At 46.1% G+C, this 27,456-nt stretch overlaps 1 protein-coding gene across 2 annotated transcripts in view; it reads left to right on the top strand.

Moving 5' to 3' along the window:
* DCAF12 (DDB1 and CUL4 associated factor 12) overlaps nt 1–27,069 on the top strand; it is a 136,473-nt gene extending 109,404 nt beyond the window's left edge. For both annotated transcript variants that reach the window (XM_029581189.1, XM_029581197.1), the window contains exons 7-9: nt 1,199–1,361; nt 25,119–25,291; nt 26,291–27,069. In XM_029581189.1, the coding sequence (XP_029437049.1) occupies nt 1,199–1,361; nt 25,119–25,291; nt 26,291–26,449 (495 nt within the window). In that variant the 3' untranslated portion in view covers nt 26,450–27,069. The remainder of the gene's footprint in view (nt 1–1,198; nt 1,362–25,118; nt 25,292–26,290) is intronic.
* Nucleotides 27,070–27,456: the final 387 nt, after the last annotated feature.

Raw genomic sequence — 27,456 nt, 5'->3', positions numbered from 1 at the left:
TCTACGGGCCCTCAGCCTCTCTCTTACCTCTGGGCTCCTCTTCACGGGTCGCTGCAGGATGGGCTCTGCAGCGGCCCTGATCTTCGCGGGCCGCTCTGCGGCAGCGGCGTCCCTCTTCTTCGCGGGCCGATCCGCGGCAGCGGCGTCCCTCTTCATCGCGGGCCGATCCGCGGCAGCGGCGTCTCTCTTCTTCGTGGGCCGATCCGCGGCAGCGGCGTCTCTCTTCTTCGCGGGCCGATCCACGGTGGGGACCCTGCTACCGGGCCTCCTCCTCTCAGCCCGCTGCTCTTCTTCTGCACTTGGCTGATGCTCCACCTCCTTCCTGCCCGTGCGGCTCCGGCAACATTTTTCTTCCGGGGCCGCGTGGGCAGGAAGGAGGAGGAGCACCTGCGTGACCTTTTTCTTCGAGCCATGGTGCCGTAAGCTCCACCACGGCTCACAGATCTTCATGCTGTGTGTCTCCGGCACACAGCCCAGCGAAACTTCACTGCTCAGCCGCCAGTGGGATGAGGTCCACCGGTGGCTGCATTGGTTCCCACTTGCCGGTGTGTCACGTGCACCGGGCTTGCGCGACACACTGGCACACCTCAGGCGACACACTAAAGTGTCGCGACACACACTTTGGAAAGCTCTGGGTTAGAGGATAGGCTCTGTCCTGATAGAGGGCATCCTTCAAGTTTTAGTCTGTCTCCACCTGCTGGAAAGGAGGCTCAACCCACTGTCTGGACTGATCCGTGGTACTACAGGAATGAAAATTAACAGGTAAGAACTAATTTTCCTTTCCACCACCTGGATTTGTGACAATTTGATTCACCTGATCATTCTCTCAGATCTTCTCATCAAGTACTTTTGGATGTCCCATCTCCAAAACTTGTCTTCCTCAATGAAACACGTGCGTGGAACTCACGGAATAGGCCTGACCGTCAGAGAAGCAAAATATTTCAAAAAGGCCCTTAAAACTTTATTCCAAAAGGCATTTACTGTGGTGTACTAAAAACATATAACAGTTTGTTTTAGTTTTATGTTCTCTGATATTGGCTAAGTCATTTATTCATGTATGTAACCATACTGTTAAACAGATGTCTTTACTGTACCCCCCTGAACTTTTGAAGGGCAGGTAACAAACCTTTTAAATAATATAATATAAACTTTTCTGGTGTTGAAGTTAACAGGGTTTTTTTTTTTTTCTCATTTTCAGCTGCTTTCCACCAAGCTGCCATACTGCAGAGAGAATGTGTGTCTGGCCTATGGTCAGGAATGGTCTGTGTATGCGGTGGGGTCTCAGGCCCACGTCTCCTTCCTGGATCCAAGGCAGCCACCTCATAATGTTAAATCTGTCTCTTCCAGAGAAAAAGGCAGTGGTAAGGGTTGGTTTTTATCTTCCCCTGCAAGGCCTCGCTTCTTTTCCAACTTCTTGTTTCTCATCACATCCTTTCCCCTTATGTTGGCTAAACGCTGCATTATGGATCAGGTCCAAATGTTCTTTTGCTGCTTACTAGGATTCACTGGGAGCTGTATCGTGATTGGTCTTTTTAGGTAGTATTGTAATTGTAGCTGTGATATTCCCTGTTTGTTCTAGCACCGTGGCTTGCCTTATGAAAACCTCTACAGCCAAAATGGCACCTCATAATAAGATTACATTTGCAGTAAAAAATAGATAAAGATTCTCTGAAGATGAGTGTGGCTTATTATAGGGCACTCTTCTACAGCAAAATTTTGTGGTTACCATTTTAGTTTACATGCATATGTAGCAATAAGGGTCTACAAACAAGTTGTAGGTGAGACGTTTTATGGGACTAATTTAATATATCGGTCTGAGACTAGCTCTTCAGCTTTAATCATTTACTGCATTAGAGAAAGAGGATGTTTCACAGGACACTTGCTACCACTGCTGTCATTTTAAAACTTCATCTGTTTTGGTTTTGGTTTTTGTGGGGGAGGGGAATGCCTAGCTTTTTAGCACTTGGTGCTGACTCCTTTTTAGTCAGAACTTACTTATTTTGCTCTATTTTACTGGTTTGCTTATTTAAGTATTTTCTTTATTTTTCATTATTTCTGCTTGTTTGGCAATTGATCACAACCTCACCTCCACTGAACTGCTTTTTGATGCTGGTGGCCTAGATGTTCTAATTTTTTTTCCCTAGGATAAGCAGTATAATTTATTCAGTCAATCACCTGGCAAATTGACAAGATAAATGGTCGCAAATCACCAGGACCATAGTTCTGAATGAACTCAAATATGAACTTGCAGACCTGGTACTAGTAATCTATAATGTATCATTCAAATCAGCTACTAGAGAATAGCTAATGTGATCAGGAAAATAATGTCAGTTGATATTGGTGTTGGGTAACATGATGGATGCTATTGTTAAGAACAAAATTACTGGACTTTTGATTAAACATTGAATGGGAAAGAACCAGCATGGATTTAGCAAAGTCTTTCAAGGCAAGTTGGTCAAATTAGCATATCGAAATTTTCAGGTGATATTACAGTCCCTCTAGACTGCTCAGGAAATTAAGTTATGGGATAGGAAGCAATATTCTACTATGGGTTGGTGACTAATTATAGGATGGGAATCAGAGTAGGACCAAAATGGTCAGTTTTCACAATGGAGAGAGTTAAACTTATTTAGATTTGGATATTGGAATGCCCCAGAGATTTATACTGGAACTGGTGTTTAACTTATTCATTAATGATCTAGAAAAGGGACCAATGTGTGAAGTGATCAAATTTCTTCAAAAGCCAGGGAACTGGCATCTAAATGGCAGATGGAATTTAATGTGGCCAGATGAAAAGACTTTCTAACTGTATTTACACAATGCTGGTTCTTTATTAGGAGTTTCTACTCAAAATGACCTTGGTGTTTTTGTGGATCATACATTGAAATTCTTAGCCTAGTGTGCATCAGCAGTCAAAAAAGCAATTAGAATGTTGGGAATTATTTGGAAAGGATTAGAAACAGACCTGAGAATATCATAACTTTGTGTGAATCCATGATGTGTCTATGCCTTGATTGTTTGCAGCTCTGGTTATCCCATCTATAAATAAATAAATAAATAAATACAGCAAAACTAGGAAAAGTACAGAGAAGGGCAACAAAAATGATAAAGGGGATGGAACGTCTCCCATATGACAAAGTTAAACAGGTTATGGCTCTTCTGTTTATAAAATCATGAGTAGGGTTGAGCAGGTGAATAGGGAAAGATTATTTATCCTTTCAAATAATAGTAAAACTCAGGGGACACTCCTTGAAACTAACTGGTAGCAGATTTAAAATAAAGTTAAGAAAGCATTTCTTCATTTAAAACATAATTAAGCTGTGGAATTTGTTACTTGAGGATGTCATCAAAGCTAGTATAATCATTGGGTTTAAAATAGGTTTGGACAAGTCCATATAGATGAGACCTTCAGGGACATAGTCAAGTCCCAACTTCAGACTGGCAGCCCTGGTGCTGCCTTGGAGGAAGAAGGTCTCATGATGGGAGAGCATCAACCAGGTGCAGCAGGAAAGGATCCTGTAGCAAGGACCTGCTCTCCAGGTGATGCATTGTCCTTTCGCACTGAGGATATCTCCCCAAGGCCTACTGCCCAGGAGGGAAGGGTTAGGTCGGCAGTCATAGTTGGTGATTCGATTATTAGGAATGTAGATAGCTGGGTGGCTGGTGGGCGTGAGGATCGCCTGGTAACATGCGTACCTGGTGCGAAGGTGGCGGACCTCAAGCGTCAACTAGATAGGATTTTAGACAGTGTTGGGGAGGAGCCGGCTGTTGTGGTACATGTGGGCACCAACGACATAGGAAAATGTGGGAGGGAGTTCTGGAAGCCAAATTTAGGCTCTTAGGTAGAAAGCTTAAATCCAGAACCTCCAGGGTAGCATTCTCTGAAACTCTCCCTGTTCCACGTGCAGGTCACCAGAGGCAGGCAGAGCTCCAGAGTCTCAATGCATGGATGAGACGATGGTACAAGGAAGAGGGATTCAGTTTTGTTAGGAACTGGGGAACCTTTTGGGGAAGGGGGAGTCTCTACCGAAGGGATGGGCTCCACCTTAACCAGGGTGGAACCAGACTGCTGGCACTAACCTTTAAAAAGGAGAGAGTGCAGCTTTTAAACTAGAACAAAGGGGAAAGCCGACAGTCGCTCAGCAGCGCATGGTTCGGAGAGAGGTATCTTCAAAGGATATTAATGATGCATTAGAATTAGGGCATCCCTACAGTGAGGTTCCAATAATTAGAAAAATAGTCCAAGTGCCTGTAACTAAAAACTCACCTGAGCTAAAAAAATTCTAACTTATCCCTATCAATTAAAAAGCAGAATGAAAATACAAACAAAAAACAAACTTTGAAATGTTTGTATGCTAATGCCAGAAGTCTAAGAAGTAAGATGGGAGAATTAGAATGTATAGCAGTGAATGATGACATAGACTTAATTGGCATCTCAGAGACATGGTGGAAAGAGGATAATCAATGGGGACAGTGCTATTCCGGGGTACAAATTATATCGCAATGACAGAGAGGAGCACCCGGGAGGAGGTGTGGTGCTTTATGTCCGGGATGGCATAAAGTCCAACAGGATAAACATCCTGCATGAGACTAAATACAAAATTGAATCTTTATGGGTAGAAATCCCTTGTGTGTCGGAAGACTATAGTGATAGGAGTATACTGCCGTCCACCTGGTCAAGATGGTGAGACGGACAGTGAAATGCTAAGAGAAATTAGGGAAGCAAATTAGTAGTGCAGTAATAATGGGAGACTTCAATTACCCCAATATTGACTGGGTAAATGTATCATCGGGACATGCTAGAGAGATAACGTTCCTGGATGGAATAAATGATAGCTTTATGGAGCAATTGGTTCAGGAACCAATGAGAGAGGGAGCAATTTTAGATATAATTGTGTGGAGCACAGGACTTCGTGAGAGAGGTAACGGTGGTAGGGCCGCTTGGCAATAGTGATCATAATATGATCAAATTTGATTTAATGACTAGAAGAGGAACAGTGTGCAAATCCAAGGCTCTTTGATAAAATGAGAAAAATTGTTAGAAAAAAACTGAAAGGAGCAGCTACAAAAGTAAAAAATGTCCAAGAGGTGTGGTAATTGTTAAAAAAAAAACAAACCATTCTGGAAGCACAGTCCAGATGTATTCCACACATTAAGAAAGGTGGAAAGAAGGCAAAGCAATTACCGGCATGGTTAAAAGGGGAGGTGAAAGAAGCTATTTTAGCCAAAAGATCTTCATTCAAAAATTGGAAGAAGGATCCAACAGAAGAAAATAGGATAAAGCATAAACGTTGGCAAGTTAAATGTAAGACATTGATAAGACAGGCTAAGAGAGAATTTGAAAAGAAGTTGGCTGAGGAGGCAAAAACTCACAGTAAAAACTTTTTTAATATATCTGAAGCAGAAAGCCTGTGAGGAAGTCAGTTGGACCGTTAGATGATCGAGGGGTTAAAGGGGCACTTAGAGAAGATAAGGCCATCGCAGAAAGATTAAATGATTTCTTTGCTTCGGTGTTTACTGAAGAGGATGTTGGGGAGGTACCTGTAATGGAGAAGGTTTTCATGGGTAATGATTCAGATGGACTGAATGAAATCATAGTGAACCTAGAAGATGTGGTAGACCTGATTGACAAACTGAAGAGTAGTAAATCACCTGGACCGGATGGTATACACCCCAGAGTTCTGAAGGAACTCAAAATGAAATTTCAGACCTATTAGTAAAAATTTGTAACCTATCATTAAAATCATCCATTGTACCTGAAGACTAGAGGATAGCAAATGTAACCCCAGTAATTAAAAAGGGCTCCAGGGGCAATCTGGGAAACTACAAACCGGATAGCCTGACTTCAGTGGCAGGAAAAATAGTGGAAAGTGTTATAAACATCAAAATCACAGAACATATAGAAAGACATGGTTTAATGGAACAAAGTCAGCATGGCTTTACCCAAGGCAAGTCTTGCCTCACAAATCTGCTTCACTTTTTTGAAGGAGTTAATAAACATGGATAAAGGTGAACCGGTAGATGTAGTGTACTTGGATTTTCAGAAGGCGTTTGACAAAGTTCCTCATGAGAGGCTTCTAGGAAAAGTAAAAAGTCATGGTGTAGGTGGCGATGTCCTTTCGTGGATTGCAAACTGGCTAAAAGACAGGAAACAGAGTAGGATTAAATGGACAATTTTCTCAGTGGAAGGGAGTGGACAGTGGAGTGCCTCAGGGATCTGTATTGGGACCTTTACTTTTCAATATATTTATAAATGATCTGCAAAGAAATACGACGAGTGAGATAATCAAATTTGCAGATGACACAAAATTGTTCAGAGTAGTTAAATCACAAGCAGATTGTGATAAATTGCAGGAAGACGTTGTGAGACTGGAAAATTGGGCATCCAAATGGCAGATGAAATTTAATGTGGATACGTGCAAGGTGATGCATATAGGGAAAAATAACCATGCTATAATTATACAATGTTGGGTTCCATATTAGGTCCTACAACCCAAGAAAGAGATCTAGGCGTCATAGTGGATAACACATTGAAATCGTCGGTTCAGTGTGCTGTGGCAGTCAAAAAAGCAAATAGAATGTTGGGAATTATTAGAAAGGGAATGGTGAATAAAACAGAAAATGTCATAATGCCTCTGTATCGCTCCATGGTGAGACCGCACCTTGAATACTGTGTAAAATTCTGGTCGCCGCATCTCAAAAAAGATATAATTGCGATGGAGAAGGTACAGAGAAGGGCTACCAAAATAAGGGGAATGGAACAGCTCCCCTATGGGGAAGGACTAAAGAGGTTAGGGCTGTTCAGCTTGGAGAAGAGACGGCTGAGGGGGGATATGATAGAGGTGTTTAAAATCATGAGAGGTCTAGAACGGGTAGATGTGAATCTGTTATTTACTCTTTCAGATAGTAGAAAGACCAGGGGGCACTCCATGAAGTTAGCATGGGGCACATTTAAAACTAATCGGAGAAAGCTCTTTTTTACTCAACGCACAATTAAACTCTGGAATTTGTTGCCAGAGGATGTGGTTAGTGCAGTTAGTATAGCTGTGTTTAAAAAAGGATTGGATAAGTTCTTGGAGGAGAAGTCCATTACCTGCTATTAAGTTCACTTAGGGGCAAATTTTAAATACTTTTGTTCGCGCAGCAGGCACGAACAAAAGTACGCTGGATTTTATAAGATACACGCGTATCTTATAAAATCCGGGGGAGATCACTAGGGGGCATTGTAGGGAGAAGATGTGATTCCTTCTCTCTCCGTGCCAGGCCTCTAAATCGGACCCCATCCAACCTCGGATTGGCGCATAAAAGTCCCAATTTCGCAGAGTGCACTGAGTGCAACTTTGCTGGTATGTCAAGTCGAGTGATCCGCAAGGATAAAGACAAGGGAAAAGAGAAACTGAAGCCTGCTTCCTCTCCTGACATGGCCTCAGCTGGTGAGAACTCTAACCCTCCGGTGGCACCCATTGCAGATATAAAATGTGCAGTGCTGGAAGCGTTGGCACCAGAGTTGCAAAATCTCTCCTCTAAAATTACAGAGCTGTCCGCTAATCTGGGGAAATTTGAAAACAGATTTGAGGAGATCGAGTCCTGCGTTTCTGAAACGCAAGATGGCCTCCACGTGGCCCAATCTGAACTCGGAGACCTGAAAACTATTGTGGCAACTCAGGCAGCGCGGCTGGAAGACCTGGAAAATAGATCGCGAAGGTCGAACCTGCGGTTCATTGGACTGCCAGAGTCTATTGATGAAAGAGCGTTGGCCCCGAAGTTGGAGGCCTGGTTAGAAAAGGACTTGGGGATTTCGACAACGCATGGCCGGCTGCATATTTAGAGGGCGCACCGGTTGGGCCAGAGGAATTCAAACACGACAAGGCCCCGGGTTGTAATCGCTAAAATTTTAAATTATGCCCACAAGCAAGAAATACTGCAGGCGGCTCGGGGAAAGAAAGAGCTTACCTTCGAAAATTCAAAGATCATGGTCTTACAAGATTTCTCCGCGGCGGTGTCTGCGCAGCAAAGGCTAATAGCGCCGGTTTGCACACAGCTCATTTCGCAGGGAGTTCGAGCTACCTTGGTGTATCCGGCGAGATTAAGAGTGGTCCTGAATTCGGGGGTGAAGTGGTGTGATACGGCTGAGGAGGCGCGTCTGCTACTGGCGGAGAAGGGAACACCGGCGGCAGTGGATTAATTGGACTGAGCATCAATTAGTGTTAATTGAACACGTGGTTCATGGCCGGAGCAATTAAAGCAGCACTGCGTGGGACTAGAGATTTTCTCCGTTACAAGATTGGTGGAGGACTTGGTTACTGAGCACAACTGGTAGCGTAACCGGACTGGGGGAAGTTGGGACTTATACTTATATAATAGTTAAAGTTCTGTCAGTGTGTATAGTGAATAGGCCTCGTGATAGGCAGAGGGAGGGGGGTGGGGAAGTGGAAAGAACGGGTGCGGTTGAGTTGAATATGTATTGAAAAGGCTGATACAGGGTTATGTATAAGGGTTGGGAACATCTTGCAGGGACCGGTGGGGATATGCTCTTTTAACACATTGTTGGTGCAGTTTCTTTAATTGTTGTTCAGTTAAATTAAAGGATTATGGTTGCACACATTTTGCGCAGATCGAGGCAGTGGGGGGTTGGGGAGAAGGAGGAAACCCTTGCACATGGTAATGAGTTCAGGCTGAGTAAGAGTAAGAACCTTCCTAGCCTAGTAGGTTTTTTGGGGTCCGATTGCGCAGTTACAAGGGAATAGGGCTTTGGGTCCAGGGACTCCTAGGGAGATAGTTTATTATGGGGAACCCCGCGGGTTCTGGGGAGAGGGGATTGTTTGGAACATAGTGTGTGCTGTGTAAAAAGCAAGCCGTTTCATATTTCGTGCCGCAGCAGGACTGGGGGGGGGGGGGGGCAATGTGTGGTACTAAGAATGATTTATAGCGGAGGGCTGCCTCTTCTGTCTAGGCTGGGTTGGAGTAGCAGTCGCTGCTCAGTTGAAAAAACACCAAAAAGTGATTCTTGAGGGACTTCTTCGGTAGTTTAAGGAGGGGTGGATGGGGTCCAGAGGTGGGGTAGGGGGGTGGTTTAGAGGTCAGTGATCTTGATCTTAGTTAAGATCAGTAGGGCCGATGTAAATGGGAATGGGGGGGGGGTGGGAAAGGGGAGGAGAAGGGGTTTTAAGGGGGCTGTTCTCTTTGTCATCTTTGGTGATTTGGTTTTGTTAATAGAGGCCAGGTGGGCGAGGGATTTGGGAATCCTTTGGCAGACAGTTGGAGATCTTGGCTGGGAGGGTCTCCACTGTGGTATATTAAAATGCTGGTTTTTCATAGTGTTTAAACTCTCAGTAAGTCTCTAATTCAGTCACTAATGTAATAACATGGAATGTCTGTGGAATTAATTTGCCTGTTAAGAGGAGAAAGATCTTATCTTTGTTGAAAAGACGGAAGGCTCAAGTGGCTTTCTTGCAAGAGACGCATCTGACGGATTTGGAACACGCTAAATTGGGACGTCTCTGGGGGGAGACATTTATTATGCGTCGGCTTCAACAAAGTCGGCAGGGGTGGCCATTCTTCTTCAGTGCTCATTAGCATATACTTTATGTAATGAAATTAAGGATCCGTTGGGAAGGTACCTCATTTTGATAGTTGAAATTGCGAATACAAAAGTAATTTTTTGTAATGTTTATGCGCACAACAACTATACGCCTAGCTTTTACAAAGATTTGCATAAGCACTTGATCCCTTATTTGGGGGATTTTCTGATAGTAGGCGGAGATTTTAACACAGTCCGGGATCCAATCTTGGATAGGTCCCCGCCACTAAAGCAACGACTGGATCTAGGTCGAGGCCCATCATTTTTAGAATCCTCTTTACAGTTGATGGATACATGGAGAGTCTTTCATCCTGGTGAAAAAGACTTCACCCACGTCTCGAGAGCGCATGGGACTTTAACCAGGATTGATTATTTTCTGACAAGTGTGCACGGGTGTGCGAAGATTCGAGGCATTGAGATAGTTGACATTGTGATCTCGGATCATGCACTGGTGAAGTTAGAGGTAGAATTAAATCCCCTTTCTCCAAATTCTAATCATTGGAAATTCCCCTTTTTTTTGGAAGCAGATGAGAAATTCCGAGAGCTTCTGCTAAAAAGTTGGGCAGATTATGCAGAATTTAATGAGAAGCAGGCCTCTTCTCCAGTTCTTTACTGGTATACTGCTAAGGCAGTATTAAGAGGGGATATCATCTCTTATATGTCGCACAGGAAAAAAGCCATGGCACATAAGCTCCTGTCCTTGACTGCGCAGCTTAAACAGGCACGCACTCGTTTACTACGCCATAATACAGCAGAGAACAGAGCATACTATCACACAGTTCAGGGAGAGTTAAATAACTTATTACATCAAATAGCACGTAAAAGTATTCTGTTTTATCAATATAAGCTGTATCAGCACAGTAATAAAACTGGGCGGTTAATGGCTAATCTCGTGAAGTCAGCACGGGGATCGCAGCACATACCTGCTATACGATCACGCGCAGGGCCCTTACTTACAGAACGCAAAGATATACTGCAGCGTTTTCGGGATTTTTTTAGTGATCTGTATACGGCTGAGGGTTGGAGTAAGGAGGCTTGTGAAAAATTTTGTTCTCAATTTCAGCTCCCGCAGTTAACATTGGAGCAAAAAACTTTTTAAAATAGGAATATATCAGAGGATGAAGTACGAGGGGCAATTCAGCAAGCGAAAAAGTTCAAGACACCGGGACCGGATGGCTATGGGGCAGAATTTTATAAATGTTTGATAGAACAGGTAACTGGACCGCTGACACGCGCATTCGTTGCCATGTTGGAAACGGGTTCTTTCCCAAACAATGAAAATCGCGCTCATATTACTCTTATTCCTAAACCTGGAAAAGACCAGTTTGATCCTGAATCCTATAGGCCAATCTCATTGTTAAATTTCGATCATAAGATTTTTGCAAAGGTCATGGCAGATAAGTTGGCAAATGTGATTCCCTCCTTGATTGGAGAAGATCAAGTAGGATTTGTGCGGAAACGTTACACCCTTGCTAATATTCGGAAAATATTGGCAGCTATGTCCATGTGTCAATGCTCAGAAACACCCTTTTTGGCGATAAGCTTTGACGCAGAAAATGCCTTTGAGGGTGGAGTGGCCTTATCTATTTCATGTGCTGAAATTGATGGGATTTGAAGGCTTATTTGTCCACGCAATACAGTTATTATATTCAAGCCCGGAAGCGATCATTTTGGCGAATGGGTCACAATCGGAAGTATTTTCGGTCTCTCGAGGCAAGCGACAGGGATGTCCGCTGTCCCCGTTATTGTTCATAATGCAATTAGAGCCGTTATTGGTAGCTATACAGCTCACTAAAGAGGTAAGAGGGGTACGTTTTAAATCGTCTCTTTTTAAGTATGCAGCGTTTGCTGATGACATGTTGGTTTTTTTAACGGATCCACGCGAGTCCTTGCGGTGGCTTTTACAACTTATCCGGACATTTGGACATTCTCCGGTTTGCGGCTGAATATGAGCAAATCTAAGGCCTTGGCCGGCGAGGTATCATTACAACAGGAGTGGGTGGGAGATTTTCCTCTGCAATGGGCGATGGACTCTTTTAAATACCTCGGTATCTACATTCCCCGGGACCTCACGAAGCTGTATACATTAAATGTGCCTCCATTGTTGCAGCATACCCGTGAAAGGCTGAAAGCTTGGACGGACCTTCCCCTTTCACTAGGAGGAAGAGTGCAGTTGTTTAAGATGGTGATTTTGCCTAAGTGGCTTTACCTGTTTCAAAATTTGCCTATTATTCTGCGTCGGGCGGAATTGACTCAGTTGGACAAGTTACAGAGGCGCTTTTATTGGAGGGGGGGGGGGGGGGAAGGCCCGCATTCCACTGGAGTGGCTGCGCGGCCCCTGGGGGAAGGGAGGATTGGGAGTCCCAGATCTTGCATCATATAATTTGGCAGGGAATCTACGATTAATTAAAGACTGGATATTGGGTACGTCCACATATTCACATATACAGGTGGATCAGGCCTGGGCACACCCGTATGGTCTGATGTCTGTGTTACAAGCATCTCCCGCAAGCTTAAATACTTACTTAGTTTCTAGTGTGCTGGTTAAGCCTCTTCGCCAAACCTGGGTTAAATTTATGCGCTTGCTAAAGGTAGACAGGGTGAACCCCTTGTTGTTACCTGTTCAAGGAAATCCGGATTTTCTCCCGGGCTTAAATACGGCTCCCTTTCAAAGGTGGGGCAAGCTGGGAATAACCTATGTGGGGCATGTGGTGAAGACAGAAGGTACACTCTTCTCTTTGAAAGAATTACAGGACACATATGGAGTTTCAACTAAGGAGGTGTTCCCATATTTACAACTTAAACACTATATAGCTTCTTTATCACACGGGGGGGACCAGGCGGCCTCCCTCGAGAAGATTAAAACACACTTACTATTAGAGCAGGCAAAGCCTACGTCATTGTCTCAGCATTATCGATTGATTAAGCACTTACGGATAAAAGATAACAGCGCTATATTGGTGGAAAGATGGAATAGGGATGGGATATTTGTATTTATTTATTTATTTATTTAAAATTTTTATATACCGGCATTCATGTTGCAAACACATCATGCCGGTTTACATATAACAGGGGTGTACAGTGAACAATTCAATAACCTATTTGTGTAGAAGGAAGCAGTTACAAATAACAAGGTAAAATTAAATGCTGCTATTCTTAATATGTGTTTTCGACGAATCCCGAAGCTCTCAACCAACATGTATTACCGCGAAATGCAGTATAAATTTCTCTGCCGCAGCTATGTGGCCGCCCAAGAGGCGTTTTATTGTAAAATAGCGCCTTCGCCTCAATGTTTGCGTTGTGGCTCAGCGGGGGGTTCGTTATCCCATGCATTTTGGGCTTGCCCGCAGGTCAAACTATTTTGGCAGAAAGTGGTGCAGTATCTGGAGTCCGTGCTGGAGTTCCCTATTCCTTTCTCCTATTATTGGCTACTTTTTGGCTGCATTTCGCATTTGAAGGTGAAAGCTCTGGGAGTTCGTCTGTTTATACAAAAGGCGTGCCTAGCCGCTAAGAAGACAATACTTCTCTATTGGAGGGAGCCTACTAGGCCTTCTTATTGGGCGTGGCGAAATAATTTGCATCATATGATGCAGATGGAATCCTCTATAGCGCGCCTTGTGTTGGATTCGTGGACCCTTGGGCTGGTCGGAGCCAGAGGATGGATTGCTGAAGATGGTTGCAGCAGTGGCCCCGGCCGGGAGGCGGCAAGGACAAGCTGGTGGCTGGCCGAAGGTGGAACCCTGGGAGCCCTATGCGACCAAGGGCTTTGGCGAGGAAGCAGGAGATGGTGGCGCTGGCACTGTGGTGAGAAGATCTTCGCCCTGGAAGCCGATCCTCCCCCGAGAGGAGCTCGTAGGAGTTCGGCCGCTGGGACTTAGGAGATTCACCCTGGAAGCCGGAGTCCCCCCAGGAGGAGCCCGTAGGAACCCGGCCACTGGGACTTAGGAGGGCCCGCGGGGGCCTGGTCAGAAGAAGTCCAAGGTTGAGTGCCGAAGAGTCGTCGCTCGCCAGTCCAGAGTCGGGAACCTAAGGATCACCGTAAGCCAGTCCAAGATCAGAAGCCAGAGAATCAACGTAAGCCGGTCCGGGGTCAGAAGCCAGAGAGTCAACGTAAGCCGGTCCGGGGTCAGAAGCCAGAGAATTACCGTAAGCCAGTCCGGGGTCAGAAGCCAAGAATCAACGCAAGCCAATCCGGGGTCAGGAGCCAAGCAGGAGACAAGGAAGCAGGAACGCAGCAACTAGATACAGGAAAACCTGGGAACCTCATTGCAAGGCAAAGTCCTAGTCCAGCTGCAGGGCTTAAGTACCCTGCAGCGTCTGATGTCATCAGGAGGCGTCCCCGAAGGTTCCCGCGCTGGCCCCTTTAAATTCTGGGCTGAGACGCGCGCGCGTGCGTCTAGGGGGCGGGGCCTACCGCCGCGAGACGCCGGCTGCTCCGGCGCGGCGAAGAGGCAGGAGCAGAAGTAGCTGCAGGCCCGGGCGAGGTGGGGAGACGCCGGGCCTGCGGCAGCCGAGGTCCCTGGAGGCCCGGGGAGCGCGGGACCCGCGCGGACTCCCGACAAGGTGGGTGGCGATTCCGGGGGCGACCCGGAATCGCAACAGTACACCCCCTCCTACGCCCCCTCCCGGGGGGCCGCGGCTTATCCGGATGTGCCATATGAAATTGACGAAGGAGATCCTTATCCAGAATGTGGGCGGAGGGCTCCCACGAGTTCTCCTCAGGACCGTATCCTTCCCAAGAGAGAAGATACTCCCAGTGATGACGACGGAACCGAACGTCCAAGACCTCTTTCACCGTGTACGTGGTCCCAGGATCAGAAGCAACCTCGGAAGGCTCCGGAGGCAGAGGTCGAAAGCGAGAGAGGACCACCGGCTTGAGGAGAGAAACATGGAAGACGTCGTGTATCCGAAGGGTAGATGGAAGACGTAAGCGGTAGGACACCGCGCCAACACATTCGGCTACCCAGAAGGGTCCGATGTAGCGAGGTGCTAGCCTCATAGAGGGAGTCCGAAGCTGGATGTTCTTGGTACTCAGCCATACCTTAGATCCAGGCAGAAACACTGGGGCGGGCCGCCGAGACTTATCCGCGTAAGCCTTGAACCGGGCGGCGGTACGGTGAAGTTTCTCTTGAGTGGCTTGCCAAAGGTTGTGTATTTGATTAGCCTTCCCGTAGACCAACTGGAACGGGGACTGCAGGGTGGCGGAGTGACGATGGCGATTGTAGGAGAACTCGGCCCAGGGAAGGAGGGTGACCCAGTTGTCCTGCTGCTCACCTACAAAAGCACGGAGGAACGCCCTCAGCGTACGATTCGTGCGTTCAACCTGGCCGTTGCCCTGGGGGTGAAATGCCGTGGTTAGATCGAGCTGAACCCCAAATTTCCTGCAGAGCGCCCGCCAGTATTTTGCCGTGAACTGAGGCCCTCGGTCCGAGGCAATATGTTGAGGCAACCCATGCAGCCGGAAGATATGCTGGACGAATAGTTCAGCCAACTCAGGGGCCGTAGGCAACTTGGCGAGTGGTACAAAATGGGCCATCTTCGAGAAGCGGTCAATAGTGACCCAAACCACCGTCTTCCCTTGAGACGGGGGTAGCTCTACGATGAAGTCTGTGGAGATGTGGGTCCAAGGCTCCGAGGGTACAGGAAGTGGCTGGAGAAACCCCCAGGGGCGACCAGGCGGGGGCTTCTGCTGCGCACATGTAGGACAGGATTGTACGTATAGCCGAACGTCCTCCTTTACCCGTGGCCACCAATAGAACTCCGTCAGCAATTGAAGAGTTCGGGCGACCCCGGGATGACCAGCCGTCAGGGAGTCGTGTGCCCATGCTAGGACCTTCCTTCTTGCACGGACCGGAACTACCGTCCTCCCTGCAGGGGCGAGTTTGGTGGCTGCCAGTTGGACCTTAGCTGGATCCAAAATATATTGCGGGGTTTCGGCGACATCCTCAATCTCCGTCGTGCGTGAGAGGGCATCTGCCCTGGCATTCTTGGCCGCCGGTCGGTACCGAAGGGCGAAGTCGAACCGACTAAAAAAGAGGGACCAGCGTGCCTGTCTGGGGTTGAGCCTTTGCGCATGGGACAAGTATTATAAGTTCTTGTGGTCCGTGTAAACCACAATGGGATTTTGGGCCCCCTCCAACCACTGACGCCATGCTTCAAAGGCCAGCTTAACGGCCAATAGCTCCTTGTCCCCGATGCCGTAGTTCTTCTCGGCAGGGGAAAACTTCCGAGAGAAGTAGGAGCATGGCCGAAGTTTGCCGTCCTTAGAGACCTGAGACAGGACAGCCCCCACGGCTATATTGGAAGCATCCACCTCCACGATGAATGGGCGCGAGGGGTCCGGGTGTCGGAGGCAGGTGTCCTGAAGGAAAGCCTCTTTGAGATCCTGGAAGGCCTGTACGGCAGTTGACGGCCAATTTCGTGCATCAGCTCCCTTGCGTGTGAGCGCCGTTAATGGCGCCACTAAGGCGGAGTACCGCGGGATAAAGTGGCGGTAAAAGTTAGCGAACCCTAGGAACCGCTGGAGCGCCTTTACTCCCACAGGTTGCGGCCAGTTCTGGATAGCGGCGACCTTATCGGGGTCCATACGAAAGCCGGTGGAGGAGACTATGTAACCCAGGAAGGGCAACGACGACGACTCAAACTGGCATTTCTCCAGCTTAGCATATAATCGGTTTTCTCTTAGCTTAAGCAAAACCTGGCGCACATGTTGCCGATGTTCCTCAAGGTTCCGGGAATAGATTAATACGTCGTCGAGGTAGACGACTGAGGTGTACAGGAGATCGCGGAGGACCTCATTCATCAAGTTTTGGAATACCGCTGGAGCGTTGCAGAGACCGAAAGGCATGACGAGGTACTCATAATGACCGTCCCTGGTGTTAAGGCGGTCTTCCACTCGTCGCCCGGTCGGATTCGCACGAGGTTGTACGCCCCTCTAAGGTCCAGCTTGGTAAAGACGCGAGCTCCTTGTAGGCGATCCAGGAGCTCCGGAATCAGAGGCAAAGGATAGCGATCTCGTCGGGTAATCTGGTTCAGGCCCCGGTAATCAATACAGGGCCGAAGAGACCCATCCTTTTTGGCCACAAAGAAGAAGCCGGCTCCAGCCGGAGAGTTGGATGGTCTTATAAACCCTCGGTCCAGGTTCTCTTTAATGTAGGCGGACATGGCCTTGGTCTCCGGTAAGGACAGAGGGTATACTCTCCCACGAGGGGGCGTGGTGTCAGGTAGCAAGTCGATGGCACAATCAAAAGGACGATGCTCGGGGAGTAACTCTGCCTTCTCTTTAGAAAAGACATCTTGGAATGTCTGGTATTGTGGTGGCACCGTGAGGGGAGTAGCCAGAAGCGGGAGTGTCTGCAGCGGGCGAGCAGGAAGACAATGACGGGCGCAGCCTGGCCCCCACGATGTGATCTGGAGCGAGGACCAGTCGATTACTGGAGAATGCTTCCTTAGCCAGGGTAGTCCTAGAACAAGTGGATGAATAGACCTCTCCAGGATGAGAAAAGAGATCTCTTCTTTATGAAGAAGTCCGACCTGAAGCTGGAGTAGTTGTGTACGAGTGGTAATGGTCCCTGGGAGAGGGACCCCTTGGATAGATGATACCCGCAAAGGTGGTTCTTGCGGCACTACTTTAAGTTGCAGTTGTTGTACTAGATCTCGGAGGATAAAATTCCCCCCGGACCCGGAGTCAATCAGCGCCAGGGTATCGAAACCTCCACCCGGAAGACATAGTCTCGCTGGGACAGTACATGGGGAGTTCGAAGAGGTACTGCCTAGAATCAACTACCCACTCGATTCTAGGTTCGGCCGTTTCCCGGACGCTCTGTACAGCGAGCCAGGAAGTGTCCCTTACCACCGCAGTAGAGACATAACCCCTGCGAGCGGCGACGCCTCCGTTCCTCGGCGGATAGCGGACCCCAACCCAATTACATGGGTTCTTCAGGCGGGAGGGCAGCTGCCGCAGGTGTGGGGCTCGGACCCGAGGTGGTGTGATTTGGCGAGCAGCCTGCCCCTGGATGGTCCTTCGCTCCCGGAAGCGGCGCTGGATGCGTCGGTCCACTCGCCCGGCCAGTTCTACGAGCTCTTGGAGATCGTCTGGAAGGTCTCGGGCAGCGAGTTCGTCCTGGAGTCGTGGAGAGAGTCCCTCCAAGAATATCCCATGGAGACTGTCCTCCCCCCATGCCAATTCGGTGGCAAGGGTCTGGAACTCCATCGCGTATTCCTCTAGGGGGCGATTGCCTTGTCTCAGCTGGAGGAGTTCCGAGGCAGCCGTAGAAGCGCGGGAGGGTTCGTCAAAAATCCTCCGGAAGGCCTTGACGAACTGTACGAGAGTATTCAGGCGGGAGTCTTGTCGTTCCCAAAGGGAAGAGGCCCAAGCAAGAGGTCTCCCGTCGAGGAGAGAAATAATGTAGGTCGTCTTGACCCGGTCTGTCGGGAACTGTGCGGGCAGAAGGTCAAAGCGGATATAACATTGATTGAGGAATCCCCGACACGTCTTCGGATCCCCAGCATACCGCGGCGGGGATGGCATCTGTCCTGGGACTGGGGAGCCTGTGTGAGCTTGCGATGAGGATGCGGCAGGGCGAGCCGCGGAGACCCCTTCAACTCGATCCGCCAGGCGTTGGACGGTGGACATCAGGGTATCGAGGCAGGACTGTTGTTGCTGAAGCTTCTGGGCTATGCCCGGAATAGCCTTAAGGCCGGCGAGGTCCGCCGGGTCCATGGCCTTGCAATCTGTTGGATTCGTGGACCCTTGGGCCGGTCGGAGCCAGAGGATGGATTGCTGAAGATGGTTGCAGCAGTGGCCCCGGCCGGGAGGCGGCAAGGACAAGCTGGTGGCTGGCCGAAGAGAGGAACCCTGGGAGCCCTATGCTCCCTGGGCCGAAACCACGCCCACGTCGCCTCCCCCGAAATGCCACCCCCCGCCCCCTAAATGCCGCGTCATCCCGCCACGCCCCCGACAGGAAGGACTTACGCGCGTCCAGGGGCTCTGTGCGCGACGGCGGCCTATGCAAAATAGGCGTGCCGGCCCTTAGAGAATAGCCGCCCCTTAGAGAATAGCCACTGTCATTAGCAGTGGTAACATGGAATAGACTAGTTTTGGGGTAATTGCCAGGTTCTTATGGCCTGGATTGGCCACTGTTGGAAACAAGATGCTGGGCTTGATGGACCCTTGGTCTGACCCAGTATGGCTTTTTCTTATGTTCTTAATTATTAGCTGGGGTGATTGTGAATCCTTATTTCTGGGAAGGAGGAACAGGGAATGAATCTCCCCTCTAAGAGCTGCTGGGTACGTCTGTGTCCCCAATTAAAAGAAAAGTATCTAACAAAAAAAAAAAATATATATATTCATCTATAATTGTATAGCACAAGTTCTCATATTACAGCTAATAAGCTTGGAAGCTGTTTCCTATGGTAGTGTTAGGAGAGCACTGGAGGGGGGAGACATGGGGCTAACTGGCTATACTGGGAGCCAGAGCTTGTCTTCACCTCCCCACCTCTGAATACATTTGGATAAGGTTAACATTGATTTGGTAGCATCCAGTGATCCTTAAGAAGGAACCAGCTAGTATATTTTTTTCCATTATGTTTTGCTCCTGGGAGGGTATTTGTTCCACGCTAGAGAATAGTCCCCCGTTTAACACTTCTGCTTTTCTTTCATTCTGAGTCCCTGTAGAGCAGCCGAGCTGTTCCGCTCTGGGTGACAGACATAGCTGAACTAATGCACGTCCTATCATAATAAAATAAGCTGTCAGATTGCTACTGACCCTGAAGGAAAATTGGGTAATGTTATTTGTCATGCTTTTTGGTTTTGACAAGAGGGTAAGGGTCTAATAATACAAGGGGGGGAGGGTTTTTTTTCCCTTTTCAGCATCAGAACCTGGTTTCCCAAGCAGAGTAACTGCATGTGTGCAGGCCAGTAGTTTTTCTTCATTCCTTCTGCACTGTCCAGTCCAATTTTCTGGAAAGATGGGGGTTCCTTCTGCAGATTTGAAAGGCTCCAGCTTTAAATGCTGCTTTTAATTCTGCAGAGATTGTGTGCAGCTCAAGATCAGAGTAGATAGTCTCTGCGAAGTGCCTACTCCCCCCCACCCCGCAGGGTCTTCTGGGCAGGACATGGAAACCCCTCGTTCACGGTCCTGTGATTCAGTCTTGGGGGACTGGCCTCTATCAGTCATAGTAACATAGTATGCATTCGCCAAGTCTGCCAAGGATACATCCCTGCTGCCAGCTATAGTGTGGGACTGCTCGGAAGATAGTACGCCTTGTTTGATGGTTTTTGGTGTCTTTGTCCTTTGACCAGTGCCCTCTTGTGTAGAAGGCTATGCAAGCACCCCTATTTAGTTCACACCTTGCACCCTCCCCTCTTAAAACCACATTTTTGTATAATCTAAATAGCCACAAGTTCTTTTTAACTTGGATCTTACAAAACAAAGCCAGCTTATTGTAAAAGTATATAGCTCTGCTTGCCATTATTAATCACTTGGTGACACATTTGTCTACTAAAAATTCAGTTGGCAAACAGGTCTAGCTGGTTGCAAGTAACCTGAATGTCAGCTGGGAAAAAGCCTTCATTGTTACACATTGTATGTATCAGATTGCGTAGATTGTGCCCGTACCGTAACTTTATTTATATGAAAAGTTTTATGTTCCTCTTATATTATGGGAACCATTTCAAGCAGAGAACAAACATCCTGTTCGCCAAGATTGACTATTGCAATGCCTTCTTAACCGGCCTCCCAGCGTCCACCCTCAAGCCCCTCCAGCTCCTACAAAATGCCGCCGCGCGGTCACTAACAAATAAAAAGTCAGACCACATCACGCCCGCACTCAAAACAACTCCACTGGCTGCCCATCTCCTTCAGATCCCAATACAAAACACTCATGCTCGTACATAAAGCAATCCAGCTGGCTACAAGGACCACTGACCCCCTGCAATCCCACCAGAAATCTCCACTCATCCAACACATGCCTACTCCACATTCCCCCCACCAAAGAAACGCATAGAATCTCCACTAGAGAACGTGCTGCATCCGTGGCGGGCCCTCACCTCTGGAACAACCTTCCACCTGCCCTCAGGACTGACCCCTCCACACCCACCTTCTGAAAGAACCTCAAAACCTGGCTCTTCCGGAAAGCATTCCCCCAGATAAATAATCCCTCCACGGCCCCCCCCCCCCTTTTCCCAGTCCAGCCTTTGTACATAATTAACCTAAACCTGAATATATTCTGTAATAAGTTAACAACCATGTTATTTTATTATACTATCAGTTAACCTGCTGTAGATAGTTAGCTAGGTTCTCAATTTAATATGTTATACTGTATCTTGTCATTAAGGCCAGCCTTAGACATTCTGTTATAAGAACATAAGAAAATGACATACTGGGTCAGACCAAGGGTCCATCAAGCCCAGCATCCTGTTTCCAACAGTGGCCAATCCAGGCCATAAGAACCTGGCAAGTACCCAAACACTAAGTCTATTCCATGTAACCATTGCTAATGGCAGTGGCTATTCTCTAAGTGAACTTAATAGCAGGTAATGGACTTCTCCTCCAAGAACTTATCCAATCCTTTTTTAAACACAGCTATACTAACTGCACTAACCACATTCTCTGGCAACAAATTCCAGAGTTTAATTGTGCGTTGAGTAAAAAAGAACTTTCTCCGATTAGTTTTAAATGTGCCCCATGCTAACTTCATGGAGTGCCCCCTAGTCTTTCTACTATCCGAAAGAGTAAATAACCGATTCACATCTACCAGTTCTAGACCTCTCATGATTTTAAACACCTCTATCATATCCCCCCTCAGTCGTCTCTTCTCCAAGCTGAAAAGTCCTAACCTCTTTAGTCTTTCCTCATAGGGGAGTTGTTCCATTCCCCTTATCATTTTGGTAGCCCTTCTCTGTACCTTCTCCATCGCAATTATATCTTTTTTGAGATGCGGCAACCAGAATTGTACACAGTATTCAAGGTGCGGTCTCACCATGGAGCGATACAGAGGCATTATGACATTTTCCGTTTTATTCACCATTCCTTTTCTAATAATTCCCAACATTCTGTTTGCTTTTTGGACTGCCGCAGCACACTGCACTGACGATTTCAGTGTGTTATCCACTATGACACCTAGATCTCTTTCTTGGGTTGTAGCACCTAATATGGAACCCAACATCGTGTAATTATAGCATGGGTTATTTTTCCCTATATGCATCACCTTGCACTTATCCACATTAAATTTCATCTGCCATTTGGATGCCCAATTTTCCAGTCTCACAAGGTCTTCCTGCAATTTATCACAATCTGCTTGTGATTTAACTACTCTGAACAATTTTGTGTCATCTGCAAATTTGATTATCTCACTCGTCATATTTCTTTCCAGATCATTTATAAATATATTGAACAGTAAGGGTCCCAATACAGATCCCTGAGGCACTCCACTGTCCACTCCCTTCCACTGAGAAAATTGCCCATTTAATCCTACTCTCTGTTTCCTGTCTTTTAGCCAGTTTGCAATCCACGAAAGGCCATCGCCACCTATCCCATGACTTTTTACTTTTCCTAGAAGCCTTTCATGAGGAACTTTGTCAAACGCCTTCTGAAAATCCAAGTATACTATATCTACTGGTTCACCTTTATCCACATGTTTATTAACTCCTTCAAAAAAGTGAAGCAGATTTGTGAGGCAAGACTTGCCCTGGGTAAAGCCATGCTGACTTTGTTCCATTAAACCATGTCTTTCTATATGTTCTGTGATTTTGATGTTTAGAACACTTTCCACTATTTTTCCTGGCACTGAAGTCAGGCTAACCGGTCTGTAGTTTCCCGGATCGCCCCTGGAGCCCTTTTTAAATATTGGGGTTACATTTGCTATCCTCCAGTCTTCAGGTACAATGGATGATTTTAATGATAAGTTACAAATTTTTACTAATAGGTCTGAAATTTCATTTTTTAGTTCCTTCAGAACTCTGGGGTGTATACCATCCGGTCCAGGTGATTTACTACTCTTCAGTTTGTCAATCAGGCCTACCACATCTTCTAGGTTCACCGTGATTTGATTCAGTCCATCTGAATCATTACCCATGAAAACCTTCTCCATTACGGGTACCTCTTCAGTAAACACCGAAGCAAAGAAATCATTTAATCTTTCCGCGATGGCCTTATCTTCTCTAAGTGCCCCTTTAACCCCTCGATCATCTAACGGTCTAACGATCCAACTGACTCCCTCACAGGCTTTCTGCTTCGGATATATTTTAAAAAGTTTTTACTGTGAGTTTTTGCCTCCTCAGCCAACTTCTTTTCAAATTCTCTCTTAGCCTGTCTTATCAATGTCTTACATTTAACTTGCTAATGTTTATGCTTTATCCTATTTTCTTCTGTTGGATCCTTCTTCCAATTTTTGAATGAAGATCTTTTGGCTAAAATAGCTGCTTTCACCTCCCCTTTTAACCATGCCGGTAATCGTTTTGCCTTCTTTCCGCCTTTCTTAATGTGTGGAATACATCTGGACTGTGCTTCTAGAACGGTATTTTTTAACAATGACCACGCCTCTTGGACATTTTCTACTTTTGTAGCTGCTCCTTTCCGTTTTTTTCTAACAATTTTTCTCAGTTTATCAAAGTTTCCCTTTTGAAAGTTTAGCACGAGAGCCTTGGATTTGCACACTGTTCCTTTTCCAGTCATTAAATCAAATTTGATCATATTATGATCACTATTGCCAAGCGGCCCCACCACCGTTACCTCTCTCACCAAGTCCTGTGCTCCACTGAGAATTAGATCTAAAATTGCTCCCTCTCTCGTCGGTTCCTGAACCAATTGCTCCATAAAGCTATCATTTATTCCATCCAGAAACGTTATCTCTCTAGCGTGACCCGATGATACATTTACCCAGTCTATATTGGGGTAATTGAAGTCTCCCATTATTACTGCACTACCAATTTGGTTAGCTTCCCTAATTTCTCTTAGCATTTCACTGTCCATCTCATCATCTTGACCAGGTAGACCAGAGCTTTCCAAACTTTTCATGTTGGTGACACACTTTTTAGACAAACATAATTTCACGACACGGTAATTCAGTCTACTAGTAAACCAGAGGTTAAAGGTTAAACGAACAAAACATATTTCGACAATTTATGTATGTTTCCTTAAATATATACATAAATAAAATGTTTCACGACACAACCTATCTCATGAAAACCTTAAATTTATATTAAAAATATATATTCCAAGATTCATGTTATTGTTATAATTTATGAGAAACAATAATAAAACAAATTGTCTGTCCCCCACACCCTCATCTCTCTCCTCCCCCCAGCACGTTTGCCCCCCACTCACTCATCTCTCTCCCCCCAGCACATGTCTGGCCCCCACACTCATGTACCTCGTCTTTTTGATTGTTGCCAGTTAAGTGCTTCACTCCCTTCCATGATCACCAGACACTGCTGCTTGCAGTCAGTACTCCTCATGGCCAGGCCTCATCGGCAGCAGCAGCCAATGCAAGGATGGCTGGGCTCGTTCCACCCACCAAGCCCCCCAAAAAAACGCGATTGACAGCAAAAATCACCCAATAATAAGCAACCCATAAACTGAAAAAAAAAAGTGAATCTCTAGGAAAAAAAAAGCCCAAACTCGCATCAGAGTTGACCGGGCTTGCGCGACACACCTGCAAACTGCAGGCGACACACTAACGTGTCCCGACACACAGTTTGGAAAGCTCTGAGGTAGACGGTAGTATACCCCTATCACTGTAGTCTTCCCTGACACACAAGGGATTTCTACCCATAAAGATTCAATTTTGTATTTAGTCTCATGCAGGATGTTTATCCTGTTGGACTCTATGCCATCCCGGACATAAAGCGCCACACCTCCTCCCGACTGCTCCTCTCTGTCATTGCGATATAATTTGTACTCCGGTATAGCACTGTCCCATTGGTTATCCTCTTTCCACCATGTCTCTGAGATGCCAATTAAGTCTATGTCATCATTCACTGCTATACATTCTAATTCTCCCATCTTACTTCTTAGACTTCTGGCATTAGCATACAAACATTTCAAAGTTTGTTTTTTGTTTGTATTTTTATTCTGCTTTTTAATTGATAGGGATAAGTTAGAATTTTTTAGCTCAGGTGAGTTTTTAGTTACAGGCACTTGGACTACTTTTCTAATTATTGGAACCTCACTGTCGGAATGCCCTAATTCTAATGCATCATTAGTATCCTTTAAAGATACCTCTCTCCGAACCATGCGCTGCTGAGCGACTGTCGGCTTTCCCCTTTGTTCTAGTTTAAAAGCTGCTCTATCTCCTTTTTAAAGGTTAGTGCCAGCAGTCTGGTTCCACCCTGGTTAAGGTGGAGCCCATCCCTTCGGAAGAGACTCCCCCCTTCCCCAAAAGGTTCCCCAGTTCCTAACAAAACTGATATACCATATCGAATGTCGGTCTAGAAAAATAAATAAATAAGGTAAAATAAATCAACAGATTGAACATATAAAATAAGATAACATTTTAATATTGATTTTAAAATGTTTATGTTCTTTCTCTCTTATAGGAATTCGGTCCGTAAGTTTCTACGAACACATTATAACCGTGGGCACGGGACAGGGCTCCTTGTTGTTTTATGACATAAGAACCCATAAATTTTTAGAGGATCCAGCCTGTTATGGACAGAAATCTAAGCTAGGAGGAGACATTTTAAAATTGACAACCGGGAAGGGCTGGCTGGTGAGTATTGAGATGGAGCTCTGGGGCTTGACCAGCTCATATGAACCCACATTGAGTGCTTTATCTGGAAGAGAGAATTTTATCCATGCAGCCCAGACGTTTCCCCCATGTTTTAGGCTTGGATATTGGGTAGCACCTTACTGACATATTCAGTTGCTTCATGCAAAGTAAGAGTGCAGTCACATTTCTCTGGTCAAAGAGCAGACACACCTGCTTGCAGTAGACTGGCTCAAGCTACTTTTTATATGTCTTTCCCTTAAATTCATCAGCATCCTTAAATAACTTATCTTTTTTTTCAGTCCACTTTTAGTATTTGAGGGTTACAAAATCAAAACTGCCATCCCTGTTCTCTTGGTGTAGTGCAACCATAGCACAGCTCTGTCTGGAATCTGGTCTGCACTCCTCAGGTTTGATCAGCAGGTGTCACGCTTGTATAATGTCTGGGATCCCTTCCTTTCTCCATTTTGGAGCTCGCTGTGGGTGCTGCTCTTTGCGCTGCCTTCTGACACCTTACAAGGCTTTGGTTAGAAACGGTTTCACAGTGATTACAGTGCTGAGGGCACTGAGATTCCTGGGCAATACCCCCTAATATGGAGGTGCTTGCTTTTATAAGGACATTTTTTAATTTCCAAGGGTATATGGTGGTATGAAAAGATTCTCTACACTTCTTCTGCATAATTTCAACACCACCAGCTTTGGTTTCCTGCTCTACCCAACGACTGTTCCCTACCACGTAGTTTGTGCTCCTGACGAGCAGGATTTCAAGAACCACTATCACAGGATCTCAATACAGTATTTGATCATTTTGCCCGATTAATGTGTGTATATACCTGTACGTTTGGTATACTCGTACCTACCTCTCTGATGCTATTTTGAGTAACCTCATGGGCTTGCTGCCTGTAGATATCAATATTGGTATCAGTAGAGAGAGCTTATATAGATAGCGATTAGAGAGAGAGACACTTTTTAAATGTGTATTCGTTTTTATTTTCTGAACAGAATCATGATGAAACGTGGAGGAACTACTTCTCTGACATTGACTTCTTCCCGAACGCTGTTTACACTCACTGCTATGACTCGTCTGGAACGAAGCTGTTCGTAGCAGGTGGCCCGCTCCCTTCCGGCCTCCATGGGAACTACGCTGGCCTGTGGAGCTAATGCTTAATCTTTTACAAATGCAGATCTTAGCTATTCTTTCTGCCTTGGGTTTCTTTTTCCATCAGTGTAATTATTTTTCATTTCCAGAGATGTCTTGTCTGATCAACATCTGGCTTTCTGTCCATATTTTCAATACATGTAGCTTTTACATCCTTAATTCTTATATGAAGTTTGTTTTTGTTGTTTTTTTTTTTTTTTTTGTAAACCTTCCTTTGTATTATAATTAATGTTAACCCCTCTTGCATCCCTTCCTGACCCCTGAATTCCTGTATAACTACTATTTGGACATCCCTACTTTATCTTAAGGTAGGAATCATTTATTAGTGAGTGCTGGTCCCCAGGTTTTCTGTGAAAGCCTGGGAGCTAATAGTGTGTGTGCGTGCTTGTGTGTGTGTGTGTGCGCGCGTATGTGTGAAAGGTACTCTTTGTGTCAATTAAATTACACATTGAAATTACGTGTTGTGAGGACTACTCGTCATTAAACTAAAAAGTATTTCTTTATCCATAAAGTCCTGCTTTTGGGACTCATTTTCTTATTTTTTAAAAGTGCAAGTGTGTGATGACACTGTATATTTGAAGAAAGAAATCAATAAAAACAAACTTGAAACTTGTCTGATAAAGGGGGGAGTGTGTGTTTCTTTGCTCTTTTTCTCTCTTCCTCTAGTTTTATTACTTACGTCAAGAGTTGGTGAAGTCTGAGGAAGGCTGAGGTGGCAATGGTTAAAGTCCTGATTTCTATGTCTGTTTTGGAGCACTGCAGTTTCAAAGGTTCTCCATGGGCAAGCATCACAATTCAGCCACGCAGTATGGGTGATGCCATCCAGCATGGAGTTGGGCTGTGTGTCTCTCACAGCTCAAAGTTTTAATTTTACTTTCTGAGCATGCGTAGAAGTTGAGTTGCTGCACTTAAGCTGCTTTGTGCCCTCTCCTCATACTGTTTTTGTCCGTTTCCTGAACAGCTCAACAATCAATCTCTCTAATGTGTCACTACCAAACATAGGGAAAAA

The sequence above is a fragment of the Rhinatrema bivittatum genome, chromosome 1, assembly GCF_901001135.1.
Source record: "Rhinatrema bivittatum chromosome 1, aRhiBiv1.1, whole genome shotgun sequence".
Taxonomy (NCBI): domain Eukaryota; kingdom Metazoa; phylum Chordata; class Amphibia; order Gymnophiona; family Rhinatrematidae; genus Rhinatrema; species Rhinatrema bivittatum.
Note: the sequence above shows the minus strand (reverse complement) of the source record. Positions and strands in the feature narration are given on the sequence as shown.